Genomic DNA, 25783 nt, shown 5'->3' on the forward strand with positions numbered 1-25783 from the left:
ACTCTCACATCTAATTTGTGAAAAGATTTTTAATCTTCAAAAGCCTAGTACATACATTTTTTCAACGTGTCATGTATCAGTAATATTTAAAGAAAAAAACAATCACATTTTATTTATTGAAAAATCCAAATATTTATGTTTATTATACAATATAATACATTGTTTCTACTATTAATAATAACTTCAACAATAACGATTACCCTTCACAAGCACCGAAAAATTACAACCCAAGCGTGGTCGATGGAAAAAAAATAACATAATATTTCGAGGAACGTGAGTGTGACTGCAGATGTTTGGGGATTAGGTCAAAACACACACAGCTGGCTAGTTTGGTTCGGTGTAATAATTAGGATCCACTAAACAAAAATACAAGTTACCAACCCCAGAAAATAAAAAGTTTTGATCAATTTTAGGTTTAGCCATGGCGAGTTATAATTTATCTTTTTTTTTTTTTTAAATAAATCCATTTGAAAATAATGATTAGAGAATTTTCACTTTATTAATTTAAAATTCACCTTTTTAACATAACATAATTATAAATGCTTTTTTAACAAAACCAAAATTATGAAAGTTAGTTTATAAGAAAATAATTGAAGGTTTAAACATTTTTAGTGTAATATTTGTTCCTGCTTGTTTAAAATAAGTTTTTTGTATTTTTGGGTCCAATGACGTTATTGCAAGATGGAGAGTTTTATTGGTTAATAAAATAAAAATGCAAATAATGTCCAGATTTTTCTGCGAACCACTAGTTGGCGACCGCTGCTATATTTTATTTTTTTTTAAATATATTTTACATATTTTTATTTTAAGACATCAACTTGATTTGTACATAATATATATGTGTATATATATATATACACCTAGTATATATATGTATAAAGTATAATACTATATACTCGATAAGTATAACCTATTTAAAGATATTATAGATATATTGTTTTTTTTTTTAACTACATTAGTACTGGAAATTGGAAAATCGTCATTGGATGTTTTGTTAACGCGCTATCGATGACGTTCTATATAAAAATATTAATTTATTGTTACACAAAATATATAGGTATGAATCACAGCATACAGCCGAACGGTGGTGTTGAACGGAAAAAACCACAACACAACTGTGACGTCACTGATGTGTCGTCGTCGACGACGGCGGCGGCGGACAGGTTCAGTGGCCGTGTTGCCGTGTCAAGGCCATCGTAGTACCCCCTCCGCCCGGACCTCACCCACCGACCGACGAACGCCCGCAACAGACGGCGGCGCCACGCCGTGCCGGTGTATGTGTGTGTTTAGGGTCCGTTCACGCCATACGCACGGCAACGTCGCACCGTTGCGGTACTCGTAGCTACATGTAGCTGCCGCTTCCTCGGCCGAAGACCCAGAGTTACCTGTGTGTGTGTATAATATATACAACAATAATAATATACCATTATATTACATGATACGGCGAAGAGCGTTGTAGAAAAAAAAAAGAAATAAAAGATGTGTTCGAGCGCGCGATGGGTTATATTTTCATTATTATTACTCTTTTTTTTTCCTATCTACTCTTTAGACGGCTGAGGACAAAAAAAAACCTTTGTTCAAAGACCCAAACACGCGTAACTAACCGACCGAATGCGAGTAGGGGGCGACTGCAGGCACGGCGGAAAAAAAGAGACGACGCGTCATACGCGTTTTTGGTGCGTATTGATCTCGGAGTCCGAGGGGCGGCGCGATGCGGCCCGCTTGCCAGCAGGCACTTATGGGATTCATCGGGGACGCCGCGGCCGCGTGCACATACATACATACACACACACACATCTGGGTGCACACCGCTGTGTAATATTATGTAATTTTGTTTTATTATCAACGCCACCCCGCTTTGCACCGATCGTAGTGAGTACCCCTAAGGTCTCGTGATAGATTTAATAAATAAAAACCGTACGAAGACAAAAACGTAGGGCATAGACGTTTTTATCCGATTACTATTAAACTACGAATACGATTACAGTACGCGCATACGATTAAAAACAATAACGTTTACTTATTTATCATGAATGAACCGATAAGACTCTTGTATGTAGTATGTATATAGTACGCATTTATTTATATACACACATGTATATGTATATATATATATGTCTGTGTATAAATTTATATATATATATATATATATATATATATATATATATATAATGTACTGTTGGGACTGAATGAAAACCGTGTCAAGGTGAGAGCGGCGGCAGCGGAGGCGGTGTCGGGGAGGAAGCGTTGTCCGTATTACGGCGAGGTCATGCGAACCGACGAGGAGCGGCGGCGGGAGAGGCGAGACTGGCAGTAGCGAGGTTGGCGCGGCGTCGGCGTTGGTTGCCGAGGGAGAGAGGAAGGGGAAGTGTAGTAAGAGTCGACGACGGTTTGTTTTCGTTCTCTTCCGCGGTTTCTCATCTCTCCTTCCGTTTCCGGGATACACGGACTTTCCCCACCAATACCCCTACTGTTATGCTTGTACGCTCACTCACTCTCCCTCTCGCCCCAAAAACGGACGCCGGTGTTTAGAATTTAACGAAATCACGACGCACGTGTGTTTCTTTTGCCACCCATGTGATAATAATGTTATCACACGAATTTTCTAGTAATAAATAATAATAATAACCGGTAAGCATTGAAAAAAACGTATTACCACATGAATTATGCACGGCGTTGAAAAGGAGACGAATACCTTGAATGTTATCCTGTAGAAACAGAAGTTATCACGTTTATTATAACGTTGCGAACTATAATTCACCGGAAAACAATAATTGTTAATATTTCTCCTTCAATTGGGGTAAATAATAATCGGTCCTTCCTATTCGATATGCCTGTAACGAATATTTGTGAGCAAGGTACGTGGAACGTGTAAACCATTTCTTAAAAATACACCTTTATAAAAAACTACTTTTGCCGGCACTCGAACGCTGTTCCAAACGCATATCGGGCCAACAATCATATATAAAACCTTCTACCCTACGTCCCAGAGTGCCAAATTTGAGTTCTTATCTGGGAACACTCCTGGAGCTGCCAAAGTTCGTAATCGTCGAATTGCCAAACGACGTGGCCCTTGCGCCCAACGCACCGTGGCACCACCATCACCCCTTCTGGCCACTTTTCAATAATAACATCGTTGCCAGCGTTTTCTGGCCAAATTTACAAAGTCCGCCGCCCCCTCCCCGCTCGTGACAGCCAGGACCCGTGTTCGTTTTTAAACGGAAACCTCGGATATTCGGGCCAACACCCGATGCCAAATATTCACAAAGTATGTCTGGAATAAGAGCCAAAAAGCTTAAAATATATACGGGCAGTCCTCTATATTTGCTTTTGATCGGGCATTTACAGTCGCGAATGATATTAAACAAACGCATCTCTCCCCCCTCATTTTTTCCTGATGAATTTAATACCATTTCACACTATATTGTCCAACGGAAAACAATTATAATAACAAAACTCATGTTCAGTACAGCGTATAATAGTATTATATTATATATTATATATTATTATTATTATTATTATTATTATTATTATTATTATTATAAGTCCGCTCTGTAGCTTAATAATTGTATAAGTTTTAACTATTTTCGCTGTTATCAGTCAACTTATTACATACCTAAACTTTGAGCCCCTGATAAGATATTTTTTTTTATCTATGTTAGTATGGCAACCGAAAATCAAAATAATATTGAAATTTCAAAACCAAAACTATTGAGGAAGTTATGTGCCTATTTCTTGGTAATGGTTTTATATTATTATTATGAGACACAGTCATCCGATCTAACAGATATTTTATACAAATTGTTTGTCTCGCTCTTGTTAGAAACTCATCGTTTAATCGTTGTTTCACAAAGTGGAAAAATAATTATTGCTTCGATTTTCATAACGTCCGTACCATTAGATAACGCGTTTATGTTACATTGTTGTAGATAAAAATTTAACCACGGCGGAACGCTCTGTACATTACGTTTTAGCATTCTAAGATCAGATTAAGTCAGAAAATTTAGATAGCCGAAAAGATTACTGCGCGATTGTATTTTACTTGTCTTTTCCGGTATAATATTATACTTATCAGTTATCTCTTTGAAACCGTCATTTTGGGCCAAACCCGTGATTATTCGAGATTGTATTGTTATACAATACGAGTTCCGGATAAAATCTGTGGAGAGATTTTCTTAATACATTAATCTGGTTTTGCAACAACGAACGGGTTTGATTGGCACGTAAAGGGCCGGCGAAAGGCTTAACGACTACCTTAGAGGGAAGAGCAGCTTGTACTCCCTACGACAAGATAATCAATCCGAAAATCGATTATAACTCGACCGGACACTACACCATATAGTAAACAAGGAACAGCCGGCTGTGATCCCATTTTCCTAGGGGAACTCGCGTGGTTGCATGATCTCCTCGCTCGGTTATCGCCGGCAAACATATGGTGCTATATAGGAGAAGGAGTAAAGAGTTTATAAGAGTGATGGCGACGGATCGATAAACGGCAGTGAGCCGAACCATCTCGGGCGCGGCACGTTTCGCTAGTATTATAATAATAATAATAACAATAATGAAAAAAGTCAAACCGGCCTGTCGCGCACATAGAAAGAAAACAAAAAAAAATATATATATATATACATAATAACGACAACACACGAGGTGCCCTCGGGATGAAACTACAACAATGATGCGATCGACGGTCGTTGGCGATAAATTAGAAATGACTATTAGGGCTCGGGGCTGAAATTTACATGAAAATTGTTCGAGCCCCGCGTGTGCATTTGGAACGGATCGATATGCAGCACCACCGTGTATGTTTAAATGTGTATATAATTTAGCCAGCGAGGGGATGAATCACCACGGTGTTTCGCAGAGGACATGACCGCGATACGAGCGAGGAGGAGGAAAAATAAAAGGAATAAAGGTCGTTGAACGCACGCGCCAATATCACTACTGCGGCGGGTCCCGCTTTGGCCAGGCGTTACCATAATATTACATATACAAACAAGGCGGCAGTCGTGCGCCTGCATATAATACCATAGGGAGACCGATATATTGTTTTTTCGACAAACGACAAATGTTCATCGAAAAAACTTGTTCAGTTATACTTCAAAAACAGTCGCCTGAAGTTTTCGAAGAATTGCCAAGCGACTGCAATAACTATACCGGTTTACTAATTAAAAAAATGCGATAGTCATAAACGTGGGCTATGGAACGGTCGAGGAAAAATGTTGGTCGCGTATTTACTGGGCTCTATCCTAGTACGCGCACGACACAGCTATAAAGGACGACGAGACATTAATTAATCGGCCGATATTATAAGTTACTAATTTGATCGATAAAGAAACACCGTTGAGTATAATATATGGTCATAGCTTATGCAATCCCCGACATGGTGATAATCAGTTGAAAACGCAATTAGCTCCTTAAAATCGGTTGCGTAAACTTTGTGCCGTTCAAATCTGATAAAGAGACGCGACGGATTAGATTCGCGCAGAGAAAATGAAGAGAAAAAAATAGTCACAAAAAAAAAAAAAAATTCGGTCTACTCCGTTTAAATTAGTGTAATAATAATTGTACTGTTGCAAACGAGTACGTTAAAGATACGCTTTCTACGCACGTCGCCAAAAACACCAAAACAGTAGTAGTATTGTAACTGTGCCATTATTACATCACGGGTTGAGGGTAAGCAGCAACGGGAAAATTGTGTGGCGGCGAAAAGTACACAGTTCTGTACTATTAAACATTCGGTGTAAACCAGTTAATTTATACATTTTTTACACGAGCAATACACGATTTGTAACGTTTCGGTTTCAAAAGTAGAACGCGCGTTCAACAATTTAAGCCAATTATTTATTATATATGAAATTTGCTCCGGGAACAGATCACAAATAGTTCAACGATACAAACGATTGAGTAGAAAAGTTGTAAGATGATTTTGTCTCAAAGTTATAAATACTAGATTAGGTTGATATTTTCTTTGACTGGAGCTGCTGTTGTACGTCGTTAGCACTTCAATAAAACATACAATTTGATATTACAACAATTTCAAACACAATCGTTAAAAAAAAAACAATATTGTTCATTACGCATACGACAGTCATGCATACACAATAATATTATGACAACTGATTAAGGTGATAATATTGTATATATGCCTTTATATCTATAATATTTCTATAGTGTATAAAAATTCTATCACGAGCCGTACGATAGTAACTACAATTTCCACGCTGAATAACGCATTTCATTATATTGAACGCGATTACATCCAACTCCTTGTTGTGTATACGATTTTATTTTTTATTCTTTTCAAATTTCTTCACCGTCGAAGCGTATGATTAAAAAAAAATGCCAATTGCGCACAGTGTCAACATCGGCGTAGCGTCGTCAATCAAGTATAATAGTATTATGTTGGCGTTGTTATATAGTCACAAATTTGAATTTCAAACTGTTTATGGCAATTACAAACGTATCTCCGCCGCCGTGGATGTTAAAATCAAATAAAACTATTAATTACAAAATACTCGTGCACAATTTAACTATAATTCGTATTTGTTTTGTCAGAAAACGTCGAGGTAAATTACATTGCATAATGGATCTCGTGTGCAAGCGGTGACGGTTGATAGATAACGCGTTACCATCCGATTACCATACAGAACAGTGAGGAGTGTGTAAAAAATTCAAACTAACAACTTAGGTGTTAGGCTATAGGAAGTTTTCGACAAACGGACGTGTTAAAGCCATAAAACTAAGGGGGGAGAAAACTTCAACGCATTCGTATACGTGCGATAGTTGTTTGAAAAAGAAAAAACAAAGAGAATTCGCTGAACTACTTTGCGGCTAATTACACCTAAAACCAAAACAGAACTACACACACATGCGGTGAACGTATATTTTATCCGAAACAACGCCACACTCGTCATCATAATAATACTGTTCAACAAAAAAACATTTAATTGAACTAAACCCATTTATCGTACACGCGTATATTAATATAAGATGGCGGACTGAAAACGGGTAATTACCATAATTTACACAATAATTTCACGTGCGTTTTAAATAATGGCAATAATAATTACCATACGGCTATTCGCCGAGGTTTCCGGTGTTCGCGGCCATTACGGCCTGCTGCTGATTAATATTACAATAAAAAACACATGATACAATATGTATACAACAGCCCCTAGAAATGTTCTACGCTTCCCGTGCCGAATATAGCGCAGTTGGCGTTTTGTTGTTCAGAACGGTCTGTGAAACAATTGCTCACACAAACAATATCAATTCGATTGGACTGCTCCGTCCGTCGGTACAAATTCGAAAACAAAATTAATAATAATGACTGTTAAAAAAATGTTACTTCTCCCGTATTAAGGAAACGGCGCGCCGACGGAATGTGTTCGAATGAAATAATACACACAAAAAATATTAATAATAAAAGTACTTTTTTTGTTGTTCTTTATACAAATTATAAGAATTTATTCTGGGGTACAACGTCGTTGCAGTTTGGATGAGAATGTATGTATACCCTACTCACTATAAACCGAGTACCGTACAATGAAAATAATAATAATATAAATGGAAGTTTCCATTATAAGTGCTAAAGCCGTGCAAACACATACACACACACACACACACGATTATAATGGTCTGGTTTATGTTAATGACGCGACGACGGCGGGCAATAGTGTCTTTTTCTCTCTCGCTCGCGCGCTCGCTCCCTATCTTAATGCTTAAATAATAATAATAATAATAATAGTAATACATTATATTATATACTCGCCAGTCGCCAGTACAACTCGTGTGTGTGTGTAAAAATAATATTGTTAAACAAAAAGAACCGGTCCCACGGCTGCACAGCCGAAGCAACAGCTTGTCTGAATGCCACGGTTGCCGGTTGCGCCAGGTTCCGGTTATGTGTAGTATTAATGTGTATGTGCGAGTATAACGGATTTTGCTTGACGTATAAAAAAAAATTCGTATTTTTTATTATCCGGAAACGGATGTGTTACTATCGTTTTAAATGTATATATTTTACTAACGTTCCAATAATTATCGTGACTATATGTCTATGTTTAAATATACAGACAGGAGTGTTCAAAACACTTAGTCCTCTCCATTACTGTGAATTAATATTGTAATTTGTATGCGACATTTGTTCACCCAAAACCGACGGGTCACATTAGACACGGGTAGCGGTAAAAAAAATTATTATAATTCATACGTCATAAGTTCAAATAGATGCTTGTTATTGAGCCTGTCGAAATTTAGTAAGAGTGAGGAGGAGAGTGACTATTCTTAACAAATTGTACAGATATTTATACAATTATTTCTATCAATACACATAATCGATAAATTCCGTTTTATTTCTTTCTGTAGTACATTAACAATATATATTATGATTATAAGTTTTCAGCAAATTAAAAAATTTGTTGATAATTTTTGTAAAAAAAAATTGGTATTCAACAAATTAAAAATAATAAGGTTTAAAAATATATAATGTACTTTTGGCCGTTAATGTTTTTTTAACTAATTCCAATTAACTTAAGATATTTCATTAAGGCTATACAACTGCTACTGTACACACCCAAGCAGAAATTTACCAAGGGCGCAGTACTGCCCTAGTACTTAACCAGTACTGATAATCGGTACCGATTTTACGTTGGTAGAATAATGGCTCAGTAATGCCAGCACTGCGCCAGTATTCAGTCAAACGCTTGGCACAAGTCTGCAGAGCCCGGGCTATCCAGTACTATAGTTTTTGTAATGCCAATGCTGCGTCAGTACTGGCGTAACGTTGGCAACCAATACTGGCCAACCAGTACTGGATCAGTACTAAGACAATGCTTCAGCCGGTACTACGCCAGCACGGACTAGCCGACTGTCGGTAGTCAGTACAGTCGCAGTACTGCACCTGTCGTTAATACTGGCATAGAACAGAAATTTTTGCTTGGGCATTTTTATTAGCTAATGTATAACAGAAAATGTGTTTTGTAAGCACTTAATACTTTTCGTTCTATGCTGTCAAACAAAATTCTTTGAGTACATGTGTAGTAACGGAAACACGTCATACACAATTGGCTGTATAATAATTATTACTGTACTTACATGACTAACTAATGGAAATAGTAATTTAATTAGACTGATGCAAACCCCATTATAATAATAATTTTTTTCTGAGTAGTGCCAATCGTACATTGAAGAGTTTTAAGTGATAGTGCCGCGGCTTATAAGTTAGTGAGGAAGATAAAATTTCTGTTTTAAAAGAAATTGTAATAACCTAACTCAACAGTGAATACGTTATCAATAAGACTAATTGACAAATCAAAATAATCATATTGTTTTTTTTCTCTATGAAATGCTTTTGTTACTTTTTATTACTGTAATACATCATATCTTTTATTATGCTATATGTTAGTGACGACATTTTTGTTCGTCTAAAAATCTTGTGTTGTAATTTTCTTTGTACACTTCAATTCACTTTTTCCATTTAAGACTTTACAGCATTTTTAGATTATAATTGGCGACACTTGAGCACTTTAAATACATCAAGGTTTTTTTTTGTTATAAGAAATTGCTTCGCCTAATTGTTTATGTGCTGGAAAACATGTATATTATATGAGATATTTTTTTAATGGATTGTTTTTTTTGTTAACGGATTATTGCCTTGTATAGAGCCAAGAGGAGAGCAGAAACTGACCGATAACAGGCGCTATAAGTAAGGCGTATATTACAATAATGAAGAAAATTGTAAACGTCACACGTAGTCTTAGGACTTAGGAAATAGATTTTCTGTGGAACAATTTGAATAATTTGAATTTTGAACTATGTAATATGTTAGGTGGTTCGCTAATACTTTTAGTGCAACATAAATATTCAAAGTTCATTTACATTCAATGCTATTCGGTTTGTGTCAGCATATTTTTTTGTTTAAACTATTTTCTCTACTGCTGTCGAAACGAAAGACCGACGCAAGAGTATTGCGGTATTCTAGAATTATCACTTATATTGGATACTTGTGGGAAGCAAAAAAAAAATGTTTAAAATGAAAACTGTGTGCTGGATTTGTATTCTTTATTGATTTTGATATTATGTTCATGTGGATTTTCAAACCTACAGCTAGAATATCGTGTTCGTATTTAAACGGGGTTTTCCAATTGTAAACAAAATTACCTACGTAGGTGTCTTCTTGTCAACCTTGGGTTAGCATAGATTAATAATGTACATTAGGTCCGAGCATTTTAATATAAAAAAACCCTATTGGCCAATTGATAATTATTGTAAACGTTTTATAATTATTTAAACGCCACGTTGACTTGATTATTATTGTATAAAAATACAGTGGGGTCGGGGCATATTTTATGGATACATACGAGTTCTACTACTGACCAATTTTCAACTTTAAGGTCTTAAAATTACGACTAAGAAATCCAAAAAACAAAAAAAAACTTGCACCCCCTCCCCCTAGGGGGAGGGAAATGGGAATAATTAAAATTTGATACAATTGGCGTGTGCGGGTATACCAAATAAATATTCATTATAAATTTCAAATAGATCAGACTCTTTTTCTTGAAATTATAGCCAGTAAAAATTCCAACTTAAAAACTTGTATGGTTTTTTTTTTCAAATTTTAACTGTGAAAAAGTAAACTTTTTCAACTTTTACCCCCCAAAGTACCAACTAGATGAAATTTGTGATTTATAGAGTTGCTACTCTAAGGAATTGGTCCAGTGTTAAAAAAGTTACAGTCTATACAGATACAAAAAAAGCCCACATCATAGGAAAACCAATACCTTCTCTGCTTTGCATCGTAGCTAAAATGTATTATAATTTACCTACTATAAAATATTTATTGTATAGGGCTATATGTGACGCAATACAACTTTCAGGGCTTTTAGGGTTTCTTCGCGGATGCTTTGATTAAACTACCGGTAGACCTATTTATGCGTTTGAACAGATTTTCGAAATTACCCATTACTAACGAACAAATATCGACACACATGTCAGAACGTTTTCTACCAACAGAGTAGCGCAATGCTGTTATTTACCCAGTCCTTGAAGACGCTATTATACTTGAACAAACGCCGTTCGTGCTAACAAATTCATTCTATATTAACACATATTTGATATAAAGAAAAAACACTAACTAAAATCTATTTAAAATTCCGAGGTCGTGGTATCCTGTATTCGTGGTCTTTAACAATGAAATTCCATCTCTAGGCCGTTTGATAAGAGACATACAGGAGAATTTTAGCAAATACCAAATGCGTATTCTAATCTACACCTCAGCGTTTAAAAATTCGTCGGTCCAAGGCGAAGACACGGTTTTTAAATGTTATGTACGTCGCCAATATCCAAAGGTTATTTATAGAAACCGACGAAAGGCTATCTGGCGCTGCCTACAAACGACCATCTGGGTTAGTTTACCAATAAGACACTACAAGAATGAGGGCTTGCCTGGGAATAGTTTGTCGCCCTATATTCGTCCGTTAAGTAAGATAATTAACTAAAGACCATTAACCAACATCATATTAAATTAAAATACGGAGTGGCAGTTAAGTCGTCGTCCGTCGATTCCCCTTAGAAAAATTGTAAATGAAAAGAAAATATGTTTAAGAAAAACGCTATTTGTAGAAAACGTTTGCAAACTATACATATAGAACCTTTTATTTTTTATTTTAGCGATTTAACTATTTCAGGTTTAAATTAATCATGATTTTAATTAGAAACTAATAGCGGTTATTTGCAATTACTTTAGGACCGACATTAACGTAAGAATCTAAATGTTAAACATTATTCTATACAGGACGGACTTATGCGGCAAAGTGATTACTGAATCACTTTCGTGAAACACGTCTTTTCGACAAAAAAAGGACCCCCGAATATAACGAGAAAACCTATTCCTAACCGGTTCAATCGCCTAAGCTCTATAAAAACTTAACTTATCGATTACGTTCTTAGATAATAATATAGTGGTATAGGTGAAGGTCGGGTTTCACGTTCGAACTCGTAGATAAACAGCAAGGCTTCATTCACTTGGATATTATCTGAGCTTACAACGATTGCATCTAATGATAATGCTGTTAATACTATGGTGTAATGTAATCGGGATTTTCAAGCTTTACGTACATTCATTTTTAAACTGTCTGTGTTCACTTCCAAAGCTAAAGAAAATTTAAGATAAATACAAGTCACTTCGCCCCCAAAACGATTACTGGACTACTCGTGGCCATCTCCGAACGCAAATAATATTGGTTCGACGACCGGCAGAATATACGTAAGATAAAAAAACAACAAAATAAATTGTACAGAACAAGTTCGACGACATTGAAATAATGCATGATTTTTTTTGGGTTTGAAAATCAACAAGAACAAGTCTAATGCATGTTTCTGTTCGGCCTTCGTCTCCCGCAAACACGTCTGGCGCGAGCGTTCCGTGTAGTTTCTCACACATGTCTCGGTGTGTATGTGTGTGTGAGTGTGTGTGTGTGTGCTGTGGCGACGGTGACTGCGCACCACCGCGGACGGTAATAATAATAATAATAATAAAAGACACCACGCCGCCGCCTTGGTGGTGCGTCGGCCGTTTTGGTAGGGGGATACACGGATAAGAGGACTGTACAGAGATTACCCCGCACGCACGCACAACACAACGCCGACGCCGCGAACCGCGACGACGGCCTGCAAGCACGGGCGCCGCAGCGGAGGAGGAGTCTGCCCCTGAACCTACGTATAGAGTACACATTACATGTCGCCGCCGCCGTGTGTTTCAATCTCGTTTTCGTGGCCGGGGTCTCTTTCTCTGCGTGTGGACGTGCGCCGTGCGTGTGCATATGTGTGCGTACCGCTCCGGCGGCGTCGAGTGGTTGCCACGTTGCCGGTGCGGACCGGGCAGACAGGTCTGAATAGTATTGAAAATATAGTATGGTATATCTCGCCCCGCGCCGATATGAGACAGGCATATCGCCGACTGTTCTCGCACGCTGAGCACCCCTGAGACGCGCCAAGGCGGCCGGCCAGGTGATTGCTTTGCAACGGGTCAGCTGCGAATATGTACATCATTGTTGTTACTATTGAAATGGAAAATAAATAGACACGTCCCAGACGAGCATGGCGATTGTATTATTAATAACAAATATTTACAAATGACCACAATTTATTCGAACTGTACAGATTTCATTTGCGTATACGCCTAACAAGTATCCCAATATTGTTGACCATCATTCGTGTTGGCCATTGTAACGCTTTACTGATATTTTTCGACGTAATCGACAATTGATAAAAATCACTAGCCCAAAATAGCTCCCAGGGCGTCCTCGTAGTAGGGGTGGAAGGAAGGCACGAAGGGCGCCACTGATGTCCTCGAGCGTGCCACGGACTTACTTACACCGGAGAGGAGCAACTGCAGGAAAAAAATAATACACCTGACGGTATTAGTAGTGATGTACCTGAGATACCTATACTACTGTTATAGCCTTGATAGCCTGCTAAAACCACATTTTTGAACCCATGCGGTTTGTAGAACGCGCCCGGCAGTCCGAAGAGGGTTAGCCCGTTTGGAAATTGCTTTTTGTCCGATGACGTAGTGGGCGGCGGCGATAGCGGTCGAGGAAACAAAACCTACAAAAAAATCTCAAAAAAAAAAAAAAAAAGGCTATACTCCTTCTAAATATTAAGCGGCCTGCCAAGTATACTATGCACCACACGACTGTCGGCGTTTTCGGGTTTGTTATTATTATTGTATTATTATAGTTAATGGCTGGGACTTGACGTGGGGGGTTCGCCAAGATATAGAGACAAAGGCCTTCTACGTGGATAGCGGGAGACTTAAAAAGAATAAATAAATTATGTCGGCCGTGTGTAATTTTCGCGTGGCGACATACCGACCGAAACTGCGATTAGAGCAACTCAGTCGCCCAGAAAGTCTTGTCCACACTAATCGAATGATCGCAATTCTTTTTTCATAATGATATGCTGCCGAAATGTAAAATTTGGCATTGCCATCAGACACGCTTTACTCGTTTGTCAGTCCTCAGACTACAGTTGACATTTTAACCGATCAAACGAGAAAAACTACACTACCATAATAATATTGTTTTTGAATAGTAATTCAGGCTTTTAAGAATAATAAAATTAATGTTTTTAGGCTCGTCTAACGCGATCTGCATAAAAATACACTAACATAAAAGAGAGTAATAATGGTAATTTTTTTTTAAATGTTCACTTCAAAAAGTGGTCGAGCTATAGCTCAAAACTCCTCAGATAATTTTATCGAGCAGTATAAAAATAGTATTAGTCGGTAACAGGTTTAAACCAATTTGCGAGCTTGTATGTTATTAAAGGGTAGGTTATATTATTATACTATATATAATTTATCATATTACCAAATGATACTATATTTTAGGTTAATATAGGCTCAAAGGAAATACGGAAATTTTCAAAATCGGAGGCACATTCCCAGAGCTCATGTATTCCATTAATATCATTATGATTTCAATCAATCGAGAAAATACAATTACTCGGCGTTTTTTTTTTTCTATCGACGGAGTTTCCCATTCGATTTCCCGCATAGGACAGTTTCATAATTCATTTTACCTTTTATTGCGCCATTTTATTAATCGTCCATCCGGCCAGACCCAAGTCGAACGTAATATCCGGACGAATCTCGACATTAAACATATTAAGCAAAATAATAATAGCCGACGATACAGCGTAACATGAAAACAATACGGGCTTCCTATACTTAAGAGGGCTGGCAAGGACAAAAAATAAACGGTTTTTTAAAAATGTTGCTATGGGACAATCGTTCAACATTATTCACGATCCAAGAAAGATAGGAAGTCTAATTTTTTCATTTTAGTGGGAGAAGGAATGTGAACGTTTACAAACTAAGTCCAAGCTTTTCTTGCACTGAGACGCAAAAACTGTATTTTTCTCATAGACTTTTGATAATAAAACGGGACAGCGCATATCGTCGACGGACAATGACGCACAATGATGAATCAAACACTACATATACTATGGGACAGAGACAGCTAGTTTGGGCAAACTGATAAGATTAAAACCTAGACTCAACTCAATTCTTTTCGCACATAACAACTATGACAACGAATGGAAAACAGCTCCCTTAAAAATGGTACACGCGACGTGAATTTCTACAGCCGTAATAATAATAATAATAATAATTCTGGCCGGTCGTTCAGCTGCTTTCATAACACGGTATACGATGGTAGTACGGGTTCTTGGTGTAATATAAAACATCCCTGTAGAATAACAGCAGCAGCACACACGAACCGTTTCTTTGTCCTACTCTTTATACTTGTGCTGACGATGCTGCTCTGCCGCCATCTTGTACGAAATAATAATATAACACTGTACCACAGGTACGGACTAACCCACCCTCACAAGCTGCCCAAATGGGCAAAAATAAATTATATCCAATATGAAATATTAATACTAATACTATAGCTCAGGACAGATATTGGGGAGGAGGGGGGGGAGCTATTTATACACCCCACACGTTGTACAAATTTGCCAGTGATTAATAAATATAACGATGTAACAAATAGAAAAAATTCACTTTCTCAAATTTTAAATAGATTTTACTATTTTGAACACCGAACACGATACAAGTTATAACTATAATGTGAGTTATAACTTAAACTATGATTATAGGACCAGGCATTTAAGTATTTTAATACAGAAAGGTTCGCGGGCCAAATCACAAATTGATATTTTTCGATGAAAGTACTAGTGTTTATTTTATTGATTACTCTCGATAAATCAATAATGTCTCGTAGACTACAGTTGTGTTACCGGTTTGATAAGTGGGAATATTATAATTTGAATACATTAAAAAACAAAAAAATCATGGAATAGATATATCTCGCACGTGTGGTTTGGTTTTTTTTGTTTGTTATAATACCAACGCAAACCGACGACCACGACGAGTGTGTGTGTATACCGATCGCAGCCAAGACTTAAAGCCAAGTCACGCGCGGACGTCGATTTGATCTCTAATAATAAAACTGCCACCGCGGGTACAAGGCACAGTAATAAAATAATTTTAAAATAAAAAAAATACTTTTGAAAACATAATGTAATTATCTGCGGGACACGAGCTTTTTCGGAGGGCACAACGGCGGTTCCGGTTGGTCCGTCGAATGGGGCATATAGTTAAATAACCTTTAGGTGTGTACGTTTTCATCAGATATATATATTATGTGCGACCCGCAGTAGAAATGCGGGCGGTTGTTTGTTTACTGCCGTTAACATAATAACCGACGAGAACCTATTTCATAAAAGAGAGAGACGGACCCTCCACTCAGATACGGGAAAAAATATTTGTTCAGGTTTGGCCGGTACAAGGGCGTAGAGGCCCCGGCACTTCTGTAGTGGAGCTTGACGATAGTTACCCCCTTTGGGAGTATAACAGACGTTCCGGTAAAATTCTAACTAGATTATCATTGTATTGTAAGAGCGAAAAAATAATTCCACAGTAACGTAACTACTCGGTTTGAACAGCGCATCAGCGCCGTGACCAAACGTAGTCCAGTGAAATAACAGGCAGGTTTAGGGTCTAAAATAATAGTAATTGGTAATAATATAATGCGAGTGGCGAAAGCGAATTTTATTTTCTCGTCCGACTAGAAACGTTTTTGGCAGTTTTCTTCTTTTTGCGTAAATGCGAGTTTTTCCACTTAAAATATGCACGAGGTAAGTACGTTGCTACAATATACGGCTCGTGTGAATATCAAATATCTTTTAAAATAAATAATATATTACAGTGTAAATAACGTTATTCGTTTCCGGTCCAGGTGCAGGCTAGCCGATTGTCAAACCGCGTCCGATAATACCCCTGGGGGACCTGAATATATTTTCAATAAAATATAAAACAAGAATAACGCTATATTATGTAGGACCATTGATAGATGTATAAAGATATATTATTGTTATTATATGTACTGCGCTTGAAAAAAGAAAACTGGTTTCATCTTTCAGCGACAGCAGTATACTACAACGATCAAGGAAATAAGATTACATTTTTTGTTCATGAAAATTTCGATTTTATTGCCGTACAACGGTTAACGAAAAATTTCCACGTTAAAACTGGTCAAAAATGGTCTTCGGAAATGAGTAGTTCACTAGTGTCTTGTATTGGGAACATAAGCGTGTATAGCCTTAAATACCTAGCTTAGTAGTAGCTGAGGTAATATTATAGAAATTTGACTTTGTAACCGTAAAATTGAAAACTCGCATTTTGTGCATTACCTATAGAACTAGTTTAAACATGGTCTTCGCAATTATTTTAAAAAGATTTTAACGTGGATCTTTAGTATGTGCACAGAGTTTTATAATGTATTTGCTAATAATACAAGTAACTAATATGAAAATTGAAATTGTATTGAATTTGTCCATGTGCCCATGGAATTCTGCACAATCGTGGTTTGATTGAGGCATGCCGCATGACTGTCAGACAATAAGGCAAAATGATTTTACTTTATATTGAAATGATCCTACCCTTTATTTCGAAATGTACCCTAATACAGCAGATATTAGGGACGTTTTTACTTGGTTTTTGAGGCAAAGACTTCTAGAAAGGGTTTTTAGGAAGAAGAATAACATTCCGCGTCTTTTGAATTTATATCGGTAAAAATATATGAAATATATGGGGACCTTGGCGAAAATGCCATTATCGTAAAACAAATACTTTGCAGCTGCGCGTCGATGCTAATAAATATACATTGAGATAATATGAGTTATTCTAATTTATTTTAATTTCATTCCGCCGGGAGACACCCCACCTTTTCCGATAACAATTATTATAATTATCATTATTAGTATTCTTAGAGCCGCCGTCACCTTCTCTGGCCGATGTTTTCCATAGTGTTACTGAATAATGCATGGCCGCCCGAAACACCTGGCGGACATGATGTTTTTTTTCTATTTTGTTATATTTAATTTATTTATTTTTCGCTCCCCAACGCCAGAGCCTTTACCGTCTTTACCAAGCGCCCCCGTTGGCTTACATTTGCTTTTTTTTTTAGGAAAATCCATACGAACCGAGGGTGCCGGGCTAATAAGAATTTGAAATGAGCTTCCTCGGGGTCTGAATTTACCCGGACGTGCCCCGCATGCATTTTACATAATTCCGCCAGCTATTAGATCGATAACACTGTGGCGGTAACGGCGGTGGCAGTACGTATACATCCCTTTGCGCCCTCAATTATGACACATCTTCAATCGACATCATTACCGAACGAATAAGTTAACATACGAAAGGGTTTTTATTTAAACACCGGTTTTGGCCGTTGAAAATCTGATAGTACACCGTACCGGGGAATCCTATACATGGTTAATCCATCGTCACAAACAATTGTCGTTCTCTTTCGAAATACCCTATCACGTTTAGATGAGCCGGGCCCTAGAACAAATAATCCTTCACAAAATTCCTTCTCAGTTTGGATCGAAGCTGTGAAACTGCCTACGTTTTGGTTCCTTGACCATTTTGGGGACCATTTAGGACCCACTCAGCGGCAGCTGAATGATTTTTTTCCCAAGTTCACACAATTTTAACAGATACAATCCACCCGACAATTGGACCGTACGGATAAAATTATATCTATGAAAATCCTTTGGCGTATGGAAAGCCATGCCGGCGGTACTAAGAAGATATTGTGACTTACCGACTTGGAGCACACGATCGACGCAACCGCTCTCTAGGAGTTTGAGGCCCTTGTAGAACGACAGGTTACTCTGTTCCGAGGTCTGCGACGACGAACTGGCCTGGGACACGCGTATCAGCGACGAATACATGAATATGTCACGTTCGTTGCGCGGAAACGACCAGTAGATGATCTGTCGCTGCACCGGTTCCGGTATGCGGCTGTACCGTTCCTCGATCCGCTGGAACGGTATGTTCTCGGCCACTATCCGGGCGGTGATGTCCAACAGCGAGTCGGCCGACTGCCGCGTGCCGGAGCCGCCGGCCGCCCCGGACGACGACGATGGGCCGCCGCCGTCGTCTCGGCAGCACGGACGCTTGTTGGCGACACCGCGGCTGCAGCACGGCCGTTTGCACGACGTCATTGTTGCGGCGGCGCTACGACGGCGTTAACGCGACCACTACGGTACGACGACTGCTGCTGGTGCTGACTGCGGTAGACGCTTTCCGGGCACGCATCACACGCACGCATGCACTGGGTACACTGATATACTATGGTACAATAATATGATTTATAAAAAAAAAAAAAATTATAATAATATTAACGCGGCGCGCACCACACCACCTACTAGCGATTTACCACTTGCACACACAAACACTCAACACACGCGTTAACACTGGCCACACCGCGCACCACGAACAGCCGCACCCGTATCTCGTTGTACACTGAACGGTGTCGGCGCTCCGTTTGGACGTTCCCCTCCACAATCGCACTGTGCGTGTGCACCGTGCATGCGACGCGGCCACTATCGATAGTCGTCCACATCGATAGTAGTCGTATTCCACAACCAATAACCTACTTATTACAGATGTTACTTAACGCTTACCCTGTGTCCGTTACAAACGGCCGAGCCGGGCGAGCACCAAGTGTGTAATATGTATGTTGCTAGTTTTGCACTGACGACGCCCGGCGGGTCAGCGTTTTTGACCGGTCCAAAAAAATTATTTCGATTTTATTAACATTCTATCGTTTGCATTTTGCAATAATACACATGACTTAAGTCGTCAGACCCGTTAACATAATACATCAGAGTGTTAACAAATAAATTAGACTTACATAAATTACATTGTGCTGGAAAACAAATAAGATCGGGGAGCAGAAATATTTACCACTTGGACCTAAAATATAGTACGGGCTCAATATAAGTGGTCAAAATCTGAAATTAGTTAACAGGCGCTGAGCCTCAAGCGCAAATCAATTAATAAATTGAGTGTTATATTTTGTAGCTTTGATAAGTCAAATAAAATCAATATAATGGTAAAATGATCTACGAAATAATTAGCAAACTAACTGGGCATAAAAGACACAGTAATAAGCTTGACCTGAAAAATATGTCTGCTCATTCTTTTTCGTCTCAATATATATTACTGTTTGAATACAACTCGTAGAGCTCGTTTTTGAAAAAAATGACAAATTGTAAATACTCAAAATGATGACCAACAAAAATTTTAATGATTTTTTTTAACAGAGATTGGAGATCCTTACTTCTTTGTAAACGTTATTTTATCACTAATGCTTTTATGAAGTCAAAACGTGCACTCTTGAGTCTAAAAAATATCAGGTATAGAACATCAGCAACCAAATTTAATTTTAGAAACGCAGGCCGATATTTTTTGTACCAGCAAAATCTTATACTTTTGATTTTGCTGTTGGTGATTTTATAAAAGGGAGCGACAGACAACAAAGGTAAACGCTGTCATAAACACAATTGGCTCCCGGCGAGAAAAACGTTTTCTGGCGTGTGAGTATGACAGGCTGGCGTAAAAGAGTTGTAAATGTGAATGTTTGTCACCCGCTTATCGATTAACTGTAGACGTCGACTAAGCTCCTATTGAATAATTTAATTTTAGTTGGTTTTTTTTATTTCTATTTCGTTTCCGTTGCATACAACAACTCCGAACTGTGACGACGCGATAGTCTATAGAAATCGTATCTGAAAGGTACTTTATCGGGGCAAGCATTTTAAAAGTTCACCCTTTCCCCTTCAAAATCGAGAAAATATTTTGAAAAATACACATTTTTTAATTTTTCAACTTAACCCCAATATTTGCAAAAACTGTTTTTTGTTTTGTAACATGTTTAAATGTTGGAGGACATTAAAAAAATCTAAGGCCAGATTCGAATTCGGTTAAAAAAGATTGTTAAAAGTTTAGATATAGTTAGTGGAAATTAAAAGTAAATTTGTCAAAAAAGAAATACTGTTTAAACGGGAAACTAATAAACACATTATGTGATTATCAAAATATATTAAATATATTATAGATATTGTAATGAAGTATACAAACGATAATACATTTTGTAGTACTTTTATAAGGAACAAGTAACAACTACTGCGCTGGTTGCTAAAATAACGACCGAGATTTGAGAAATATAATCATAATAGTATTGAGTACAACAGTTGTATGATATCATACAGCGCATAATCGTATGTCATCTGGAACGTCATGGGGCCATTACTAACTCATTTGGCCTGTACCCATCAAAAACTATTATTAATATTTTTTACCAGCTATAGACGCCAAATTATTTAGATTGAATGTGTACAGTGAACACCGCCTTAAGTGTTCAATTTGAATTTTGAACTCTTGAGCAAGCGTGCTAAGTGAAAACTTAATGTCAGACAAATGTAATTAAATTATTTTAATTTATTAAATTTAAACCACTTCAATGTCTAGCCTCTACGTTTCAATTATAATACCATCAAAGCCGACACATAAAGCGCAGAGTATAGTTACAGACTAATATACCTTTACAATAATAATGTAAACAATATGAATGGAGAAAATGTACAAAAAAATTGTGGTTTTTTTAGGCAAACAGATATATTTGTAAAACTTATGGTGAACATACTACATAAGTGCCGGTTTTGAGAAAAGCAGTAAGTTTTATACTATTCACCTAAATTATAATTACACAATTATTATACAATATTTTTAATGTGTATTATATTTGGCTAAAAAAAAAATATTAATATATCAAATATTTTCTGAAAAAACTTAACGGTTGCTAAGTACTTTTCAAACACATATTTTAATTTTGTTTAAAATTATTCCACCATACCTCACAAAACATATATTTTGTAAATTGCTCTACAGGTCGTGATTTACAAATCGAATTACAAACATAAAGAGCTCTTTTTGTATCCATAAGAGTTTTGAATTATAATACATAACTATTGAGTAAAACATAATCTAGTATAGTTGCGGTTAAGCGCACAGTTGGTAATGTTCATACTATAAGAAAGTCAATTTGTTTTTCGAACCGGAAAATACGTTGTATTGTCGAGTTTATCTTATTGTTACCCCTACGGCGCAGCACAGGGAAAAGACACTTGGAGAGCAAATGAACATTCTCACGATCGGTGGCTGAGCACAATAGGGTCTTTAAATGGCGCACGAGTAATCGAAACGTACCAAAAGAGGTTGTACTTAGAATTTGACGAATAATAGAACAAAAAAATTACCCATTGGTTTGATTATGACTTGTGAATTCACCGATATCGTCGCGTTTGCAATCAATTTCGGTATGAACATATTGTTTGTCAAATATTGCCTATATTTGGACTCTTATAAACAGTATTACAGGTAAATATAATATTATATATATATATAATGATAACTGACAAATAATGTGCACGCGCGGTATAGTTTTCATGGATTGTAATATTAATTTGATAATGTTAAGATGTACCCGAAAATATATGGTACATTTTGAATCAATAAAGCAATGGAGGAACGTTATCGTTAGAACGAAGTGCATTTGTATATTGTTCTACATGAAGAAAACTTCATTTTATTGATGACCCTCTCCCGTATAGCGTTAAATACTTTCGAACTGGAAAAGTGAAAAAATCCGGCTTGATAAACGTTATGGGAATAAAAGCAGTAAATCAGATTTGATAACCACCGTTGCCTGTTGTGACGTCCTAATAAAGATAACTTTTATTCGACGGTTTTAATTACTTGTAATGTAATAATATATAATTATAGGATGTCAATAAATTCAAGTGAATCGTTATATTTACTGCAAAAAGAAAATGTAAAACAAAAAAAACCAGCACATTGAGGTTGGGGTATAGTAGTAAAAAAGAATATCGAGCGGAGATCATAGGTCTTCAGAAAGTTTTATAACGCATCCATGCGAATCTGTAGATGGTAGAAGTATAAATATCGATAAAAGCAATATAATGACAATAATAAGGATAAAATGATATTATTTTTAGGATGGATACGATTAGGATTGATCGTCAGTCTGTAATAATTTGTTGCCATCGTTACTCGTGGGCCTTGTATCGTAATTAACAATACAATACAAATATTTTTCAGATACCAGTGACTGTTGATTCAATCACATACAGATATTCACCACGGTCAAAATGTAATTTTTCCTTTTTTTTTTAGTTTTTCTTTAATAAACAAAATTTGACTACAAGTATTTAAGATAATCGTGTATAGTCCGCTATAGAATATTTATAATTTAATCTTCAGAAATATATTGTATTTCAGTGCCGCAACTACCATTATAGAGGCCCCGGTGCAGGCTGATTTTAGAGGCCCCTATTTACTATAATGCTCACCCAAAGTTTTGTAGGGTCCCCAATTATAAAACTAAAGTTAAACCCTATTTAATACTTACTTAATCTTAATAAGAGCTGAACTATAATTGGCAGGTAGCTTCAACTTAAACGCTTGAATACTTTTTTTTTTAATTACCTTTATACTTGTTACATACGTGTATAAATCAGTTTATTACAAAAACAAAAAAATCTTGAAACATATTATGATTTAAATATGTGTATAAGTTATAACATGTCAAAAAAAAAAAATGTATGTAACAATAATTATAATTCAATTTTGGTTTATTTAAGAAAATTTTGTTTTCTTGCTTTTTTAGTAGCAAATATTTGAATTATTTTGTTTATATCCAATTCTTTTGTTCTTCCTCGTTCAATATTTAAAATACTTATGTTTATCAGGCGATCTTGAGACATTGAATTTCTTAAGTAGTTTTTTATGATTTTTAATTTTGAAAACGATCTTTTTGCATTGGCTACAGTAACTGGCAATGTTATAAATATGATACATGCACTAAAAATATCATTGTACATAGAGGCCATATCATTTTCTAAAATACATTGTAAAAGGTGTTTAATACAATGTAAATTTTTTAATGAATCCTTTAATATAGATTTAAGGGATAGAATTTGCCTTGTTATATCACTACTTAAATCATGTTTGTAAAATATTTGAAAGTCCTAAGATGCTTTTGTGATATCTTCTTCACTAAATGATAATATATTATGCGGTACCAGAAATTCAAATCTTTTAGTAACCTCAAATAATCCTTTAAAAAATAATTCTTTGAATCTTTCTTGAAGTTGTAAAATTGCTGTATCTATAACTGGTAAAAAAACCATCACACGAAGATTGTCTTCAGAACTATCGAATCTTCTATCACCGGCAACATCACCAAAAATCTTTTTTGAATACACACGGCGACGAATAGTTTTTTGGATTGGTATATTCCACTTATTACATTGCTCACTTGCAGAAGCAACTAGCTCTTTATAATGATCCCTTAAACTTATAATAGAAGAAGAAGCCTCCTTTAAAAATGTACATGCATCATGAAGATTTGTATTTGGGCTCCGTAATTTTTTAGATACTAAATGGAAGTTCCTTAATATATTTTCCCAGATTGTTAGTAATAAAATAAACTCAAATGATTCAATTTTTTTTTTAGTCCAATAGATGTGCAGCGGCTGGGTGCGGGCGCGTAGATAGTATTATAATACAATAAATCTATATATAGTTTTGGAAACTTATCACTCCTGTTATTAGATAATACATGGAAATAAATGGAATAGTTTTTTTTCTTAAATAAGGTGGTTATCTGTGTTTGGTCTCCATTTAATTTTTATATAAATATTTATAGCCTTTATTTATACGACACGCGTTTGGCTATCGAGTGGTCATATAATCATAATATCGATAACTACAGAAACAAAATAAAATTTATCAATTTTAAATCCAATGGCCAATGTAGATATTCAAGTGTCATCATTAAAAATACACAATCGAATACTAAAAATTGTTTAAACCTTGTTTTAAGAAATGAATGTTTAGACTTAAATTGTTATGTCTTCATAAATATGAGGCCCCTTAAACATAACCTGGAGGCTTGTCTGGCGGTGCGATGCACCGCCTGCACCGGCGGTAGTTGCGGCACTGTTGTATTTACTATTAAACGCAACAAGTTAATTTTTAAGTAATAAGCACTTAAATCTACGCCAGAGGTACAAAAGTATAAGAAAAACAGAAAGCCGTGACGAGAATTAAGAATTATAAATTTAAAATCTTTACTCAGAAGATAAGAACTAGAACAGACTAAAATAATTGTGAAAAAAAGAAAATTTATTAGTTTCTACTTTCTACAATATAATTGAGTTCGAAGTAAGAGAAAAGCTGGGTAAAGCTAGTTTAAACAATTTTCTCAGAATTTTCCTTTTAAAAATCATAAAATTATTCTGCTAAATCTTATGTTGATGAACGTCCACGAACAACTAGGGCTGTACTCAGCTTTGCCGGGCCCCGGGAAAACTAAATCTGGACCCCTTTTATTTGTAGGCCCGGGCCCCTTAAAAACAGGCTTAGGGCCGGGTCCGTGACATATGATCCGAGAAAACCGGTCTGAATACGGCCCTGGGTACAACGCTGCTTTTTCGACAGAATTATTAATTTAAAAAATGTATTTAGCCATTTTTATTCTGTGACTTTGTTTAAAAACGGTCAATGACTTTCTTTGGATAAAATAAATAAATTGTATTGGTTTCATTAGTTGACTCAAAGATTTTTTATAATTATTAAATTAAAAAAAAATTGTTATTGATAAATGAGATACTGCAAGTACATCCTTACAGAGTTAATGCTATTGCACATTAAAATAATAAGTAAAAAGGATGCCATAATATATTTTGAATTTTCTATTTCCAGACAAAACACTCTTAAACAAAAAGTGTGATTACCCTTTTTCTCATAAAATGTTTAATATATATGAACCGTTTGTGC

General features: G+C 36.3%; 1 protein-coding gene across 1 annotated transcript in view; it reads right to left on the reverse strand.

The window, feature by feature from the left end:
• Positions 1-19368, reverse strand: part of LOC126838519 (zinc finger SWIM domain-containing protein 5-like) — a 44795-nt gene extending 25427 nt beyond the window's left edge. The window contains exon 1 of the mRNA XM_050573011.1: positions 18678-19368. Within this exon, the coding sequence (XP_050428968.1) occupies positions 18678-19080 (403 nt within the window). The 5' untranslated portion in view covers positions 19081-19368. The remainder of the gene's footprint in view (positions 1-18677) is intronic.
• Positions 19369-25783: the final 6415 nt, after the last annotated feature.

This window comes from Adelges cooleyi, unplaced genomic scaffold (assembly GCF_023614345.1).
Source record: "Adelges cooleyi isolate 19-005CV unplaced genomic scaffold, UGA_ACOO_1.1 ACOO_flye_CR_arks_rails_tigmint_CR_PRNA_30, whole genome shotgun sequence".
Classification (NCBI taxonomy): Eukaryota; Metazoa; Arthropoda; class Insecta; order Hemiptera; family Adelgidae; genus Adelges; species Adelges cooleyi.